The 18,403-nt window shown below is 53.1% G+C and overlaps 1 protein-coding gene across 4 annotated transcripts in view; it reads right to left on the reverse strand.

Annotated features, from left to right (window-relative positions):
- The window catches only part of CACNA1A (calcium voltage-gated channel subunit alpha1 A), a 286,336-nt gene that overhangs the window by 66,634 nt on the left and 201,299 nt on the right, over nucleotides 1-18,403 (reverse strand). For all 4 annotated transcript variants that reach the window (XM_041762541.1, XM_041762540.1, XM_041762539.1 and 1 more), the window contains exons 15-22: nucleotides 17,520-17,632; nucleotides 16,004-16,116; nucleotides 15,759-15,890; nucleotides 15,341-15,413; nucleotides 13,059-13,176; nucleotides 12,842-12,909; nucleotides 9,519-9,625; nucleotides 7,004-7,825 (exon numbers count right to left, since the gene is read on the reverse strand). In XM_041762541.1, the coding sequence (XP_041618475.1) occupies nucleotides 7,004-7,825; nucleotides 9,519-9,625; nucleotides 12,842-12,909; nucleotides 13,059-13,176; nucleotides 15,341-15,413; nucleotides 15,759-15,890; nucleotides 16,004-16,116; nucleotides 17,520-17,632 (1,546 nt within the window). The remainder of the gene's footprint in view (nucleotides 1-7,003; nucleotides 7,826-9,518; nucleotides 9,626-12,841; nucleotides 12,910-13,058; nucleotides 13,177-15,340; nucleotides 15,414-15,758; nucleotides 15,891-16,003; nucleotides 16,117-17,519; nucleotides 17,633-18,403) is intronic.

The following is an 18,403-nucleotide window of genomic DNA, read 5'->3' on the forward strand; positions in this document are numbered from 1 at the left end:
AGGCCCAGACCATCAACCCCTGCCTCCTCCCATCTGCACACTCACTCCTAGCTTGCCAGGCACCTCCAGGAGCTGTGGCCCCAGTGAGGGTGGCAGGGTTTGGAGCCTGTCTGGTGGCTCCCGGCTGCACGTCTGTCCTCAGCTGGCCCGGCTCTGCCTGCCTGTGCCAAGTGGACCTGGCTCCTAGCCAGCTCCCTGACAGTTTGCTCTGTTTGCTTTCAGACACCCCTGTAGACCCCTGGGCCTCAGACGAGGGGCCTCATCCTTCCCCAGTTCCTGGGTGCCGGCCCTGGCAAATTCTGTTCCCTGGAAACCCCAGGACATCTGTTGTTTATAATTTCAACGACTTCTCTCCCCAGAGGGCTCTGCAATCCAAAACTTCTCTCTCTGGCTCTTCTTAAAGGGCACCCCCAGTTCTGCTTCCTGTTTCCTCCACTTCTGCTCATAATAGCTCCCACGTACTGAGCACCTGCTGTGTGCCAGACTACACACACCAGCTCTTCTGATCCTTAGGAGCTCTGCAGAAAGCAGGCAGTATTGTTAGTCCCATTATGTAGATGAGGAGACTGAGCCCTGGAGAAGCTGAGTCACAGCAGAAAACATTTTTCTCAGGTTGTACACGTGTACTGACCAGCTGGGAAATCAGATGCAATCGCAGGTGCCAAAGCCCAGGCCCAATCTGCGACCCTAAATCCACCTAACACTTCCTCGTTTTAATTTTGCATTTTAACTTGCAAAAGTTCACGGTGTTTTTAGGAAGCAGAAGAGAGACAAGGTAATTTATTTTCAGACTTGCCTCTCTGAGGCTGCATGGGGAGAAGAGCAGGCCCAGCTGGCTTTTTCACTTCTCACTCGTGTGAGTGGGCCAGAGTGACCCGGCTGAGTCTCAGCAAAACCCCTTACTAGCTGTGTGATCCTCTGTAATCTGATTAACCTCTCTGAGCCCCTTGTCTTTTTTTTTTTAATTTTTATTTATTTATTTTTTTATTTATGATAGAGAGAGAGAGAGAGAGAGAGAGAGAGAAAGGGGCAGAGACATAGGCAGAGGGAGAAGCAGGCTCCATGCACCGGGAGCCTGACGTGGGATTCGATCCCGGGTCTCCAGGATCGCGCCCTGGGCCAAAGGCAGGCGCCTAACCGCTGCGCCACCCAGGGATCCCGCCCCTTGTCTTTAAATGGGGATAGAGTAGCAGAACCTTCCCTATAACTTGGAGACAACAGTGGGGATCCTAGAGATGAGCTGCTACATAACCACTGGCAAGTTACTCAGCCTTGTTTCTCATCCATCACACAGGTGTTGTCACCTCCTTGGGTCACTATGAGGAGCAAGTTTATTAATGACTCCCGGGCCTGTAACCTGATGGGATCTGCCCTGCTGGGTTTAGAACCTGCTTGGGACCAGTGATCCTTTACCCTTCTCAGCGTTTCCCTTTTGGAACAGGAATGCCTACCGTATTCCTGTCCCACCCCTGTATGCTGGAGACAGAGAATGTGTCTTCTAGTTTCATGTCCACAGATGGGGGGAGGATTTGGCCCCCAAATGGATCATGCCCAGAATCTCACCCATACCCAGCTTAGATGATGAGATGTGGGATTTTGGAGCTGATGCTGTAACAGGCTAAGACTTCTAGGGATGTTGGGATGGAGTGAGTGTAGCCTGCACATGAAATGGATGTAGATTTTTGGGATGGGAGGAATCAGAGGGCAGACTGTAGTGGGCCCCTCAAAAGATGTGTCTACAAGGAAACCCTGAATGTGGTCTTATTTAGAGAAAGGGCCTTTGCAGATGTAATTAGGTTAAGGATCACAAAATGAGGTCACCGTGGATCAGGATAGGCCCTGAATGCAACGGCCGGTCCTCAGAAGAGCAGGAGAGAGGACAGAGGGGACACAGAGTGAAGCCAGAGGCAGAGTGTGCAGTGATGCCTCTATCAGTCAAGGAGGGCCGAGCCCCAGAACCGCCAACAGCCCTCGGAACTTCGTATGGTGCTTGGATAGCCAGTGTCAGCTGTGACGGTGTGAATAAATAAAGTCTACACCAGTATTTCCTCAGTGTCTTACACAGCCCACAAAGAAGTTCCTGATTCGAACCCACTCCTGATCCTTTTTGAGAAGTTGTCCATGAGATGAAAATCTGGCTGAAGTGTTTCCTCATTGTTTTTACAGATTTTTTTTCTTTTGTTAATAAAAGAGAGATCTGTCCCTCTAGCACAAATCAGGCTGGGGTAAATTACTATTTTAAAGAGAACCCAGATCCATCGGCCATCACGTAAAGAGGTTATACTAAAGAACACAGCAGCTGAGACCAGGGGGAGTCTCATGGAGATGTCAGCCTCGCGCCCAGGACCAGGAGCCTCTTGGCTCCCTCTGTCGGCTCTGTCCACTGCAAAGCCAGAGCAAGCTCAGCCTGCAGAGGCCACACCTCAGTCTCCAGGAAGCTTCACTGCCAAGAGTCTCCAAGGAGAACTCAAAAGGGGCAGAAAACTTTGAAGTCAGGCCCCTTCCCCCTTCTCTCTTGAGGATGTGCATCATCTGCCCGGAATAGGCAGCCGGTTGCATAACCCTGTCCTGCACTGCATCCCTCTGCCAGCTAATCACTTCAGCATCCTTCTGCCAAAAGCTACGGACACCTTGCCCAGGGTGTGCCCAGGCCCCCAGCTGCAGAGGAGAGCCCTGCTTCCTCGTGCCACCATGTCCTAAGGACCTCTGCGTATTAATTCATTTGATCCCCGCAGCCACCACCAGTGGAGGTGGGATGAGGATCAGGCCCATTTTACAGATAGGGAAACTGAGGCCCAGAGGGGCAAAGGCAGTTGCCAGGTGTCACCCAGCTGGGAGAGGAGTGGGCTGGACTCTGGTCCTACTACTAAGGCAGGATAGACTCTGTGAGGCTCAGAGGTCCAGGATCTCTTCTTGCTCTTTCTAGGGAGTGGGTTTCGTGGTTATGGCAGCAGGTGGGATTAGGGTACAGAGAGCTGAGATGTTAATTCTGGGGTGTCGCGGGTCTTGGCAAAAGCTCTCCCTGTTCAGCCACATCCAGCAGGAAGCACTGCCTGGCTACTGAGGAGTGGCAGCCGCTCTGAGACCCACAACATTTTCCTGGGAGTCAGGGAAAGCTCTACCTTGGCTCTGGTCGCCCTGGGGTGCCGTTGGGTTCAGCTGCCTGGTTGAGGATCTGGAGATCTGGGGTCAGTGGCTGCTGAACAATGTAGAATGAATGAAATAGAATGTGCTTCTGTCCACTTTTTAGAGGGGTGAGCTTGTGAGAGCTGTGGGGGGCCATTTAAAACCAGGGAGGAGATGAAGCTGTAATTGGGGGACAGGCAGAGGGAATGGAAAGAGAACAATTATATATATTATTAATGTTCTGGCGAATGAAAAACACAGTGTGGGTCCAGGAAAAGGCCTAAGAAATGACAAAAAGGAAAAATGCAGGTGGCAGGCCCCTTAGGCAGGGCCACTGGCTTGTCAATGTATAGAACTGTAATGTCCTTTTAGGACATTATATTCGTGAATAAAGTTTCCTCTTGGCCATTTTTTTTAAAGTAGATAAATGCCTCATCTTGGATTTTTTTTTCTCTAAAACTGTCTGAATCTTCATGAAGTTTTATTCCCAATGAGCATCAGAGCCTTTGTATAAGTCGGGAGTGTAATGCCTCTCCTGGCTAGGGCCCCTGACACATCCATCAAAAAGGGAGTGGCAGTGCCCTCCTGGTGCAGGTCTGGGGGTGGCAGCGGAGAGGTACTTTCTTCCCCTGGAAAGGAGGGGGAGCAGGGGCCATCTGTGGGATTCTGGAAAGCTGCATTCTTATCACACTGCTACTATGGGCCAGCTACCCTTGGGGAAAAAAATCTCTGGGCTTCAGTTTCCCCATCTGTGAAAGGAAGGAGCTGGAGTGGTCATTCTAAAGGCTATGGATATAAAGGTTTTTAGGTCTGTTGGCGAGAGAAAAAAAAAATTTTTTTTTCAGAGAGGGAAGGAGAGAGGTGGGGGGAGGGGCAGAGGGAGACAGGGACAGAAAGAATCCTGAGCTGACTTCACACTGAGCATGGAGCCCGATGCAGGACTCAACGTCACAACCCTGAGATCATGACCTGAGCTGAAACCAAGAGTCGGACTCTTAACCGACTGAGCCACCCAGGTGCCTCGATGAGAAAATCTTAACAGTATAAATGATAATAATAATAGTAATAGCTAATATTTCTGAACACTTACTACTACCACTACTACACACAGTTAGCATATATTGAGTACGTACGTAGTAACAGTCTTCCCAGTGGTAACAGCTAACATTTACTGAGCACTTATTAGAAGCCAGGCACGATTCAAAGCAGTTTACGTGTATTAACTCAGCTGAACCTAGGCGGTAGGTACTGCTCTCATACCCACTATACAGATGAGCAAACAGAGGCCCACAGAGTGGAAGGGACATGCTACAGATTCCACAGGTGGGAAGTGATGGGCAGGAGTGTGACCTCTCGCTCCAAGGTTCTTGCCCTTTACCAGCAGGCTGTGCTGCATTCCGCCCCCGTCATTCGGCCTCCTTTAATCACAGGAGTAATATAACAACAAAGATGACAATAATAGTAATATTAGCAGTAGTGAGAAGAACAGCATCGATGAATCACTGGTCCTTAATTATCCAGTCATGTTCTAAACGCTGTATTCCACCTAAAAATCCTTTCTGTGGCCTCTCCTTGCCCTGAGAGGATTCGAGGTCCTGCTGACCCATCACTGTCCCTTCCATTTCTTTTTCTGCCACTCTCTCCTCACCTTCCAAACTGCACACCAGCCTCCTTCTGGTCCACCTCAGGGCCTTTGCACATGCTATTATTAGCCTAGAACACTCGACTCCCTTTTCAGATTGCTCCTTTTGGGAGCCCGGCCCGGGCACAATTTCTTGGTCTTATTTCTCCAAGAGCCCCAGACCACTCCTAGCATGCCTGTCACCTGCAGTTAATGACTGAATCCACCGCACCAGCTAGAACCATAGGAAGTACTTAGTAAACACTGATGGGATGGATGAATAAACCCCTAAGAGAAGAGGTAGCGTGGGGATGATCTGGAGTGATGGTTTTCAGGAGGCTGTTGTGCAGTCACATGCAGACCTAATGGCATAGCACCTGAAGGCCACTGTGGGCATTTAGGAAATGGGAGGCAGGCACACAAAACATCGTACCATGTGCAGGGCAGGGCCACCTGGGGAAGAATTAACCTTTCTCCTTCGTGACTAATGTCCCTTACACAGATGAAAAATTGCTTGTAATGACCTGTGTCTTTGGTTTTTAACCTGACTGTGTTCTACATATCAGCATAACATATGTCTTGTATTTAAGATTTTTATTTAGTCATTTGAGAGAGAGAGAGAGAGAAGCACAAGCAGGAGGAGGGGCAGAGAGAGAGAGGGAGAAGCAGACACCCTAATGAGTGGGGAGTCCAATGTGGGGCTTGATTCTAGGACCCCGAGATCATGACCTGAGCCGAAGTCAAACATTTAACTGACTGAGCCACCCAGGTGCTCCTCTTGCATGTTTTTTTTTTTTTTTTTAAGATTTTAATTTATTTAGAGAACACATGTGTGCAAGTACGGGGAGGGGCAGAGGGGGAGGGAGAAAGAGAATCCCCAGTAGACTCTGCGTTGAGTGTAGAGCCTGATGTGGAGCTAGATCTGACAACCCCAAGATCATGACCAGAGCTGAAACCAAGAGGTGTACACTCAACCGACTGAGCCATCCAGGTGCCCCTTGTATGTTTTAAATACACACCCCGTTTTCCCGGAATGCAACTACTGGCCATATTGAAGGAAGCCTAGACTCTGTTTCATATGGAACTTTGCCAAGAGGTATTATCCACTTAGGAAAATCTCAACACTGGTGGCAACCCCCTTGTGTCACCCTAACTGCCTGTACCACTGGGAGCCAGCCAGCATGTGTAGCTGTCACATTCACGGTGATTCTGCACACTGGGCCGTGAGTCACTTCACTCTGCCCTCCAGACCCTCCCTACTCAAAGTGCGGTTCCTGGATCAGCATCATGTCTCACCTGGAAGCTCCTTAGAAATGCAGAATCTCAGCTGTACCTGAGACCCACTGAATTCATATTTTCAGAAGATCCCCAGGGACTCACATACACGTTCAATTTTGGTAAGTGCTGGCCTAGCGCCTAGGCCATATAACAGGCTCCTAAACACATCATTAAGAAATCAATATGATGCCCTCGTGGTGATATAAAGACTAACAGGACATCAGCGAATACAAGACCAATGTGTGCTTCCACATGGTTGGGCTCCTACATGTAGAGTCACTACATCTACATGTAGGAGCCATCAGAAGGATTGTCACAAGATACCAAGAAAACAAGGAGGCTGTTTCCTACTGCATACGGTGCTGGCCTGGAAGTGGCCTCAACCCTGCTCTCCTTTCAATCCTGAGGGCCCAGTGTGGCTTTTTAAGTCCCTCAGGAATAGCATCAGGTAAAAAGATGGCTGACTCATTAGCAGCTAAAAATGGTCTACATGTACCAAGCGCTTCTGTGTCAGCTGCTCTTCTTCCGGCCTTCGCATGAATTATCTGTCGGAGCTCCAGCAATGACCCAATTTGATCCCGCTATCTCCATTTTACAGATTGACAAACCCGAGGCCCAGAGACGTGAAGTCCCTTGCCCAAGGTCACACGGCAAGCGCACGGAAGAGCTGAAGAATTCCTGGGGGGGGGATGGGGGGATGGGGGGATGGGGGGATGGGGGGATGGGGGGATGGGGGGATGGGGGGATGGGGGGGCTTGGATTCCTCGTCGATTTTCCCTGCGACGCACAAGCGCGAAACGGTGCGCCCGCAGCCACGGCGGCCAGACCGCCTGGGTTCCGCGGCGCCGCGCTTCCCCGCGTGACGTCGGGCTCTACCGCAGGGGGCGGCAGAGGGCCGGGAGGGCTCCCGGGGCGCCGCCGTGGCCCTCGGCGTCCTGCCGCTGCGGTCCCCACCCTGCCGGGGTCGCCCGCACTTACTTCCTCCTCCGGTGCCGCCGCTCCCTGTCCTCCCTCCGCGCGTCCGCCTCGTACGAGGCCGGGGGCCCGTGCCGGTGCCGCCGCCTCCGCTCGCCGCCGCCGCCGCCGCCGCCGTCGGGCCCGTCGCCGTCGCCCTCGCCGCCCCGCGCCGGCCGGCTGCCCTCGCGGTGCCGCGCCCTCCGCTCGGCCTTGTCGTCTGCGCCCTCCTCGGCCGGCCTGCGGTGGGCCCGGTGCCGGCGCGGCTCCCCGTCGGCGCCGGTGCGCGGCGAGCTGCTGCGGCTCTCGCGGCTGCCGGCCGGCCGGTGCGCGTGCCTGCGGGGGTCCGCGGCCTTGGCCCGCTCCGCCTCGCCCTCCCAGAAGCCCGGCTGCTCCGGGCCGCCTTCCCGGGCGTGGTGGTCCGACTCGCGGCCGTACGGCCCCTCCCGGCTCAGCTCGGCCTCCTGGCTGCCCGCCCAGGGCCTGCGGGGGTCCAGGCCCACCGAGCCACTGGGGTCCCGCGCGCGGTCGTGGTAGCGGGCCTGTTTCCTGAGGAAGTCCTCGGCGCGCTGCTGGCCGAGGCGCTGGTCCACCGTGGGCTCGGCCGCCCGGCTCTTGTTGGTGTTGTTGTTGCGGTTCTCCTGGGGATCGACCACCAGAGGCCGGTCCAGGTGGGTCTTCATGTCCGGCCGCAGGTGCCGGGCGTAGGAGGCCTTCCAGCGCTCGTCGGGGTCCATCTCGTTGTACAGGGCCTCCCGGCTGGCCAGCAGGTTCTGCTTCCGCATCTCGCTCGTGCGCTGCTCCCACACCGACTTGGTGGGCTTCTGGTTCTTCTGTTGCTCCTTCCTGCAAGGGAAGGGCGCAGGGCTTAGAGCACCGCGGGGGCGAGGCCTGCGCAGGCCCCTCCGCCTGGAGGGAGTCTCTGCCCACTGGGCGTCTCCACCCAGGTGGTCTTGGCTCAGTGGGCATCGCGGCCCACGGGGGGATCTTGGCCTGGCTGGGTATCTCCTCCCAACCTGGTCTCAGCCTGTGCAGAAAATTCAACCTGGCTGGACATCTTGGCCTAGCAAGTGCCTTGGACCTGGGTAGGTGTCTCATTCTGACTGCATATTTTGTCTAATGGGGGGGGGGCTGTCCTCAGCCCTCGTGGGCATTCCCGTTGCACATGACCGATGGTCGCACATGACCCCCTGGGAGGTGTTGCCCTGATGTTCAAAATATTTTAACCTCTGAGACAGCCAATCCTCATGGACACTGGCCTGGAGCGAGTTTTGGAATCACCCACGGGCCCTGCATGACCCTTTAATTCTGGGGTACGAGAGATCTGGGTGGTCCCAAAGAGAGCCAGGGTGGGCACTTGGGAGTCATGGGGCAGCACCTCTTTACCCACTGGTGCCTATTTACCCACAGGGCCGCTGCTGGAGAGCTGGCCAGGTTGGAGCCCGGCCTGGAGTATACAGACTTTTCCAGGGTTTCTGTGTGCATTGATCGTTTTATACAGACCATCGTCTTCCACAGACTGTGCTAAAGTCACTGGCCTGATTATGTGTTTTCCCGGGCTCCCCTTTCACAGCCACCTCCTTCCACTTTGGCAAAGAAAGCCCCTTCCCCACCGTCACATGATGCACTGCCCCACAGTGTACAAAATCCTCGGGACACCCGACACAGACACAATTCGGAGTATCAGTGTCAACGGATCTCACATTAACCTTAATCTCACTCAGCGCCTCAGTGCCTCTGCTTCACCAGCAGACTCTGTCCACTCTACCTTCCTGATCTGTCTAGAATTCAGCTACATCCACCACCAGGGCCACCACCCTACTCCAGTCCCATTATCCCTTCTGCATGGACCAAAGAAGTTTTTTCTTCCAGGAGCCTAGTCCGCAGACTTCCACCCATGCTCCCTGCAGTCTGTTCCCCTGACAGCTGCCAGAGAGTGCCCATGAGCACCCAAGTCAGGTCTTGTCCTACCTGTGCTCAAGAACCTTCCATAGCTTCCACTTGACTCAGAGCAAAGGTCTGAGTCCCACCCGTGACCCACAAGGCCCTGAACAATGTTTGTCACCTGTCTTCACTTCCTCCCACTTTCCTCCCTCCCTCCCTCTATTTCAGTCACAGTGGCCTCCTTCCAGTTCCCTAAATACAACAGGCACATCCCAGCCTCAGGGCCTTTGCATATGCTGTTCCTGCTGCCTGGTATGCTCTCCCTTCAGATCCCCCCCTGGCTCCTCCCTCACCTCCTTCAGGTCTTATCACCTTCTCAGTGAGGCCTTCCCTGACAGCTTTATTTAAAAGCCCAACTCTCCCCAGCCCTAGCTCTCCCTGCACCCCTTAACCTCTTGTTAATGCTGTCTCTGCAGCAGCTAGAACAATACTTGACACATAGGAGGTGCTTATTAACTATTTAACAAGTAAAAGGGGGTGGGAGAACAGACGTACCTCAACCCTGTCAGGGACTGCTCCTGGCCCCCGAATCGTTGACCAGGAGGGGGTATAGGCTGAGGAGCCTGGATAGCATTCTGGAGTTGGGGGCACTTACACAGCTATGGACATGTTGGCCGCCGACAGAGGACTCACTTCTGCTACCTCCTTGGCTTTCTGTAGAGCAAGTTTCTGGTTGGCTGCTTCTTCTTCTTCTTGCTCATCCTAAAAGACACATGGAGTCCCTGTTCACAAAACGTGAACTCGGCCTTGGGGCCTCACCTCTGACCCTACAGCTAATGAGGGGCAACATGTGAAACACTCAGAAGCAGGTGTGGCCTGGGTGGGTCAAGCGACCATAGCCAAGGCCGGCGGATGGGAATACGTGCCCACCATGGGTCAAGTGCATTACTAGCCCCTTTACGCGCAGCCTCCACATCCAGCTCCTTGTTAACTCTATTTTAGCACACAACTGGAAGGCAACTAAAAGAAAAAAGCCAGACTCCCTTCCTTTCCCACAATGGAGAGTTCTCTGCATCCTGTCTCCGTGAGCCGGAAAGTAATGCAGGTTTTCCTCTCACTTTACTTTCTGGGTTAAGGTCTCTGAACCAGGCCTTTTAAAAAAACACCCTGACTAGCCCCCACGTGCAGAAAAAACTGGCATCCCATGGCCCATCCCGTGCACTGCCAACAGCCTCCAGAAGGGGAATTGGGAGAGGAGCTTATATTCTCAGCCGGTTAGGTTCAGAGAGGAGGAGGGTGGGGGAAGATGTTTTAAAAATACATACAGAAAAAGATGTTTTGGGGCTTTAAATCCTTCTTCAGCCTTCATGCAGGGCCTCATTCGTAAAACAGAAAAGCCAACAAAGAAAAAGCAAAGAAAAAGCAACGAGAAAGAAATGGCCAGAGATGAACCCACCAATAAGAAAAGCCATGCTACGGCAGGGCACCTCTCCCCCTGCGCGGGGAACTCTGGGGCAAGCAGCAACCTTACCACCTCGGAAATGGTCACATCAGGACACGCTGCCAGTGACAACACAGAGGTGGGATCCGGCCCGCCACCTCTTCTCACAAGGCCTCCCTTCCTCCTGGCACCTCACCCTGCATTTCTCGGAGCCCAATCCCTGGACCACCTGCCTCACCTGCCCTGCAAATGCAGACTCCCAGGCCTGTGGGAGAGCCTGGGCTGGGCCCTGGAGCCTGCATCTTCAATAAGCTCCCCGGAGACTATCAAGAGCAGGTCAAGTTTAAGGAGCAGTGCACGTGGCTAAGAGGGCAGGTTCTGGATCCCCCTGGCTTTAAATCCCAGCTCCTCTGCTTACCGTTGACGTCAGGTGAGTCGCCCCACGTCTCAGGGCCTCACCATTCTCACCTAAAATTTTCACTCTCCCCAACTTTTTCTCCCTCGCTCTTCTCTCCAGTACTTCTCCCCATCTGACAAATTTGTCATCTTTCTCGCTCGAATGTCAGCCTTACGAGGGCAGAGATTTCTGCCTATTTTGCTCACTGTCCTGTCCTTGGCTCCTAGATCAGGCCCTGCTCACAGTAGGTGCTCAATAAATGCTTTTTGGATGAATGACCCAATCTGTGAAGTGGGGCTCAGAGAACTTACTTCCTTGCTTTCTGTGAAGATTGAAGGAGATGAAAACACACCAGGGGTTTAGCAGGGTCCCTGCCTCATATGAAATGCCTAAGAAATACTTGTAGAATAAATGAAGGAAATAATCTGGGTCTGCAGGAGGATGTCCATCCTTCGCAGATGATCCTGCCTCTCTCCCTCCGCTACTCCCACCCCTCCTGGCGCACCCTCTGCCCTGTGACAGCCTCTGAGGTTGGGCTCCTGGATCTTGGATGAGCACACAGTTGGATCAGCCCCTGGAGCCAGCCTGCTCCACAGTGACCAGGCCTGGGGCCGTGTGTTTGGGGTAGCAGAGACTTCCGTTTCTCCCCAGTCGGAGTGGGGCCCCGGGAAACTCTCTCTCCCTCCTGCCAGGGCCAGCAGATGGAGGGTTTGGCAGCGTCCGCTCAGTTCAGTTCGACACCTTGAGGCTCTGGAGATGGGGCCGAGAAGCAGAGGGATGCCCTAGGCGTGGCCCTCCTGGGCTGACAGGAAGACTCTGCACATGTTCTCTTAATGCAATGGGGCGGTTTTCCAATACCCCCCTGTCAAATTGCAAAAAAGGTGCCCGGCTTCCTTTGCGCAGTGCACAACCAGCATGACCATTCTCAGCGGCCCTGCTTATGGGCTATCCCAGGGCGGGTGAGCTGTGTTACTAAAACCAGTGCTGCCTCCTCTGTTCCTGGCTGAGCCCGACCCGAGTCCCAGGGAGTCCAAGGCTGCTCTAAGGGGCATCTGACTGTAAATTTTGCTTGGGTAATTCAACATCACTGACACGAGTGATAACTTCTCCTCCCATGGATGGTTCTCAGCCCCCTCTCCCAAATTCTCTCCTGACTTCATTTCCTCTGCTCTTCTCTCACTTCTGCTCTTTTGAGGGGCTCACATCTCTGCCCTTTTAGCCCCTAGCTATGTGGCAAGGTCACTTAACCTCTCTGGACCTCAGCTTTCCCACCTGTGAAATGGGAGAGAACAGGAAGTGCTGTCTCTTCCGCTGCGGTTGTTACTTTGTATCTTTTCCTGCTCAGCTGGGGCTCTAGTGAAAACCAGCAGGGTGCAGGGTGAGTGGGTAAAGAACTCGGGTTCTGGAGTTTGCCAGGCCTGGTTTCCCTTCCTTTTACCAGCTCTGTCCAATGAAAGCCCTAGGGCCAAGTCGTACCTAATTACTAGCCCCAGGCTCCCTTTATTGAGCACTTACTGTATAGCAAGAACCATGTTGAGTGCCTAAGGTGCACTGTGCGAGGCTATAAATAGTAGCTGCTATTATCATACCATCTGGGACCAGTGACTTTGCCTTTCTGAGCCTCAGTTTCCCCTTCTGCAAAGGGGAGACGGCAGCAAGTCCTGTCACCCGTGAGCATCATCTCATCCTCTACTGCTGCCCCTTGGAGGTGAAGTCTGGCCAGCTCCCAAGCTCATGGGGCCGCACCTTGAGCCTCCGGACCCTGCACAGGTTGATCTCCATCTGTCCCCATCCTTTCAGCTCTAGGGTGGTGACAATGCCTGCTAGCCTGGGGGCTGTACCACTCCTTGGAGGTCCCTTGATGCTGTCCACTCCCTATAGATGGGCACTCCAGTGGAGTCTGGCATCTGTTTCGTGTGGCAGTCCTGCTGCCTCACCCCCTCCCACCTCCTCGGCCGTGGAATCCGCTGTGGTCAGGGACAGTCTGTTTCAGGGGGAGGAGCTGCCTCCTCCTGGGCCCACGGCATCCAGGGCAAAGGCTTTGACCTTGCCCCCACCCTCCACACCCAGCCTGGTCCTGATCTGCCACGGGCAGGTGGTAACTTTGCCGCAGGGAGAAACATTCTCCCACCAACCCCACCTTGGTGAGCTCCTGGGCGTTGGCCAAATTATCCACCGCGATGGCTAAGAACACGTTCAGGAGGGTGTCTGCAGGCGCTGGAGTCAGGGAAAGCACCGCCACTCGGACCCTGGCTCCCAGGGCCTCCTGGATCCTCCCTTGTGCCCCCCCGCCCCCCTCCGCAGTCTGCTCCACCGGCCACCCAGGCCTGCCCCCCCACCCTCCCCATGGAGGATACAGTTCCCAAAGAGCGTCAGCACGATGAAGTAGATGGAGAACACCATGCCGCCCTGCACGCCCCCCTGAGACTTGATACCGTCATACATGACCTCGTTCCAGTCTTCGCCCGTCAGGATCTGAAAGGGGACGGAGAAACACACAGCCAACCCCTCTCAGCCACGGGCCCCACGGAGACGCAGCTGTAGAGCTGGAACCTGCCCGCAGTGGCTCTTCTGGGCCCTGGTCTCTGGGGCGGGGGGTGGGGGGGTCTTGCCCGTTTCTGAGTGGGAAGGGACGTCCCTGCACAGAGGGATTCTCAGCCTGGCTTCTAGGAAAAGGTGACCCTGGGGGGAGTCACAAATCTTTCTGTAACTCTGTCTTCCCTGATGTGATAAGGGGATTTGCTATACATGAAGCTGTGCTCCCTAAATTCATTGAAGCTCTGAACCCCCATGTGACAGTGTTTGGGGATGGGTTAGATGAGGTCACGCGTTGGTGGGTCTCTCAAGATGGGATCAGTGCTTTTCTTTCTAAGAAAAGACAGCAGAGAACTTGGGTCTGTCTGTCTCTCTCTGTGCCATGTGAGGAGGTGGCCATCTGTAAACCAGGAAGAGAGTCCTTCCCAGGAACCAGCCCTGTGGGCCCTCCAGAGCTCTGCTGCTTAAGCCACATAATCACTGGTCCTTCTGGACGGCTGTGCCTGGAGGCAGGGTGGGAGCTAGTGATCGGAGAGCCTGTCAGGCACAGGGACGCAGGTGCTGGCAAATGCAAGTTGCCCTGATGCTTATGGGATGGACTGAGGGGACAGGCGTGCTCACTGAAAAAAAATCCAGCTTCCCTCCTTTGTAATATTTTCACAAGGATAAAGTAAATGTGAAAGACTCCAAAAAATGTCAATCCGTTAATGCAGGTTTCTCAGCCTCAACACTGCTGACATTTGGGGCCGGGTCATTCTCTCTGGTGGGGCCGTCCTGTGCACTGTGGGGGGTTGAGCAGCAGCCCTGGCCCCCACCCGCCAGATGCCTATAGCACGCCTCCCCCAGAGCTGTGGCCACCAGTAATGTTTTTAGAACTTCCAATCGTCCTTGGGGGATAGAATCCCTCTTGGACAAAACCCCCTGTGCTGAAGATACATGGCTGGTGATTACAACTCTTAGCAATCATGTATGTGGGGGCTGGAACTTCATGGATGGTTTCCCTTTCCAACCCTGGTCTAGGGGTCTCATTGAGAAATTACCCTCCCAGGAGGGGGAGGGAGTGAAGTCACATTTTCCATACACTCTCTTGTTCCCCTCACCCCAAGAGACAGAACCCACGAGAAAGGCTCTGGTGGTCACAGCTAGGTCAGAAGGTCAGTCCCAAACCTCAGGGCATATGTCCACATAGGTGCAAGGGCTGGTTTAGGAAGACCACCCAGGGTCTATTTGCTTTAGAATGTGGGATCGGGGTGCCTGCCAACCTGGGGAGGTTGCATGTAGGAATCATGTCTTTTATTTCCTGGGTTCTGATGCTTTGACATTTGGTGGTGGTGGTGGGGAGATCCTTGCTGACCCAAGAGGGAGTCAGGGCTACCTACTTTCTACAGAGTAAACACAACTTGCTGGGGAGCAAGCACACTTGTCAAATGCAAATCAACCAATACAGAGCCCACACTCCCAAACCACTTCCTCTATCTGGGCTGGGCTCTTACACTCAGAGCCAACAACCCCCTGCCCCAGTGACTCCAGGGCAGGGACCAGCCAACCTGAGACGGCCCCTATGCCCAGAGCTCACTGAAATCATTCAAACAGCCAATTCTAAATCTGTTTACCCTTCCTCTCCAATCCTTCCCGCAGAAACCACAGTTAAAGGCTTGTGCTCACGTCCCCCCTCCCTCTGCCTCCTGACCCACCCAGCTGCTTCCCCCGTATGGCCCTGTGTGGTGAGCCCTGTACTCCCTCTCTTGGAATCTGCAAGTACAATAAACTATCTTATAACAGCTTCCAATGGCAGTTATCTACTGATCTGTTGGCCTCACCAAACCTGAATAATGATAAAACCTACATTTTAAAACAGGAGGGTAAAGGGATTCAAGGAAGCCCCCCAGGGGGAGGGGCGGTCAGGCCAGACCAGCTAAGCCCACTTCCCAGCGTCCTGGAGGTGGCCTCACCCTGGTCCCCTCACCAGGGCCCCCCTACCCCCATACACTGAGCGGGTGCTTTTTTATCTTAGATGCTAAGAGGCGTCCCCCATACACTGAGCGGGTGCTTTTATCTTGGATGCTAAGAGGTGTCCACCTCTGGGGCCGGGTGAAGACCATACCTGAAACACCGTCATTATTGCTGCTGGAAAAGTGTCGAAGTTGGTAGGAGGAGTCCCTTCATCAAAGTTAAACCTGTGGGGAGGACACAGGCATGTCACACTGGCCCTGCCCGGGGTGCTCTGAGGGTTTGGCTCAGCATCCTGTCTCCAGGGCAACATCTCCATCATCTCTATTCCCTAGAATCTCTCCAGGGCAATATCTCCATCATCTCTATTCCCTATCCCTTCCCTAGAAGGACACCCTGACTGTACCCAGGGCCCGGAGCATCTGGGTGAGTGCCCTGGGCATCTGGGGGGTTCATGAGGAGGGCAGTCTGCGAGACGGAGGTGAGCCTGGGTCTCTGGATGGATCAGGCCTGGGTCTGAGGGCACCTGACCCCGGGGAAGCAGAAGTCTGGGGAATCTGCTGAGCACTTACTGGCCGCCAAAGAGTTGCATTCCCAAAAGGGCGAAGACAACGATGAACAGGAAAAGGAGGAACAACAGGCTGATGATAGACTTCATGGAGTTGAGAAGAGAGACGACCAGGTTCCTGAGAGATGCCCAGTACCTGCCGACAGAGGCCGGGCCAGCTGAGCCCACTTCCCAGCATCCTGGAGGTGGCCTCACCCTGGTCCCTTTCCCTGCCCCCTGCTGGGATGCCAGGGGACTTCAAAGACTTACTTTGTGACTTTGAAAATACGCAATAACCTGAGGGCTCGTAACACGCTGATTCCAAAGGATGTGCCGGGTTTTATGACGGCCCAGATGACCTCGAAGATGCTCCCAATGATAACCTAGAACACAGAACCTGGGCTTGTGTCCAGGGACCTTGAAAACATGCCTTGGCCCCAAAAGTTGCAAGAACCCCACCAAGCTGCCCCCAAACGGAAGCAGGGTGATGGTCTCAGACTCTCCTCATCCTTTTCTTTCTTTCTTTCTTTTTTTTTTTTTTAAGATTTTATTTATTTATTCAGGAGAGACAGAGGGAGAGAGAGGCAGAGACACAGGCAGAGGGAGAAGCACGCTCCACGCAAGGAGCCCAGTGCGGGACTTGATCTCAGGACTCTGGGATCATGCCCTTAGCCTAAGGCTGGTGCTCAATCACCGAGCCACCCAGGCGTCCCTCCTCATCCCTTTCTTAAAATTGATTAGCAGCTCAGGCAGAGCAAAGAATTCCTGAAATGCATAACTGCAAAGTGAATATCCATGTAACTGCCACCGCTGTCAAGAAATAGGACATGTCAACACCCTGGAAGCCTCGAGGGACCCCTAGATATAACCACCATCCTGAATTTTGTGATAGCCATTTCCTTGCGTTAAAAAAAACTGACATGAAATTCACCTAAGACAAAATTAACCATTTGAAGTACACAACTCAGTGGCATTTAGCACACTCACAGCATTGTGTAACCGACACTTACCTCTCTTCAGTTCCCAAACAATTTCATCACTCCCAAAAGAGAGACTGACCCAATGAGGAGTCACTCCCTGGCACCCCCACCCCAGTCCCTGGCAACCACTGATCTGCTTCCGGTCTCTATGGATTTGCCTGTTCTGGACATTTCCTATAAATGGAATTATGCAGTATGTGACCTTTTGGGTCTAGCTTCTTTCACTTAGCATAATGTTTTCCAGGTCCTTGCCTTTTTAAAGTTATCAAGCATCATTCCTAACCAACAGAGTTTAGATCTATTTGAATTTCCACCAGCAAAACGTGCCGTACGGACTGATTTTCTGTCAGTGTTTGCCTCCTTTTGTGCAATATCATGCAGGTGGGATTTAACCGGCTGTTGGGTGTGGCTGTTGCTGGTTCCCTCTCATTGCTGTGGAGAATTCCATTATATGGCTATGTCACAACTTATTTATCCATTCTACTGCAAAGGGATGTTGAGTCATTTGGTTTGGGACTATTACAAACAAGGCCACTCAGGGCATTCTTGTGAGCTGCTCTTGCGTGAAGCCCTAGCGTGAATGGCCAAATCCCCCGTGCGAAAGAGGGTCTGCACATTTCCCTCCGACTGGCAGTGGCTAAAAGTCTTGGGACTTCTGTATCCTCATCCAAAATTTGGGATTCCGCACTCAGCGGAGGCTCTCACATCCAGGGGTGACCCTACTGTTCCCTTTCGGATGTTCCCAGGCATCAGCCATTCTAGGCAAGAGCTGGAGAAATGAACTGTTTACCAACCAGAGCACTTACCCCACAGTCAAAGCAGTTGAAGGAAGAGTGGAAGTAAGGCCGCGTCCCAAGCCCGTACATTTTTATAAACATTTCGGACATAAAGAGTCCTAAGAAAATGAATTCTGCATAGTCTGGAAGGGAGACGGGGGAAATAAAGAGGAGGTTAAGTTTGTGGGGTGGGAGTAGTTTCACGGACTTTCTTATTAATAGCAATCCTGTCCTGCTCTGGTCTCTGGAGGCAGAGAGACAGGACAGTTGTTGATGGCCTTGGCCAAAGATTATGCAAGGCTTCATTTCTGCAGGCCTCAGTTTCTCCTTTGTTAAAGGGGAGGAACAACAATTGTCCCCCACTCTCCAACCCACCACCGACCCCTGGCCAATCTTAAAAAGGAGTGAGGTTAAAGCTCCATGGCTCTCCACCTTGTAGTTTTTGTCCTGATTCAAAGAGAAGGGCTAGATGCAGGTTGTGGCCAAGGACCCAGATTTTGTGCTGGCTGGTGGGTCCCTGGGTGTTTACCATGTTTCTAAAACTAATGAACTAACAAACGAAATGGCTAACTGACAAAATAACAATGGCCCCAGGATGTCAGTGTGTCATAATCTAAGAACTATGATTAATCTACTTTTATATGCTTGGGCTTTAAAGGAAAAATAGAAATAGAAATCATAATGGTGTCCTTTTAGTAATCCTTGGGTCAGGGACTTAGCTGGAGATTCAGGGGCAGCCAATCCAAGGTACAGCTTTTCTTCCAACTTGGAAAACCTATCTGAGGTCCCCTGGCAAAATTCTGTCTTGCTGATGTCTAAAAGGTCTTGAACAAGATAAAGCCTAATGGTGTAAATGCCTTGGGGAGAGGTAACCTATGGGTAATTTGTTTGATCCAGCAAAGACATGGCTAATT

This window comes from Vulpes lagopus, chromosome 7, assembly GCF_018345385.1.
Source record: "Vulpes lagopus strain Blue_001 chromosome 7, ASM1834538v1, whole genome shotgun sequence".
Lineage (NCBI taxonomy): Eukaryota > Metazoa > Chordata > Mammalia > Carnivora > Canidae > Vulpes > Vulpes lagopus.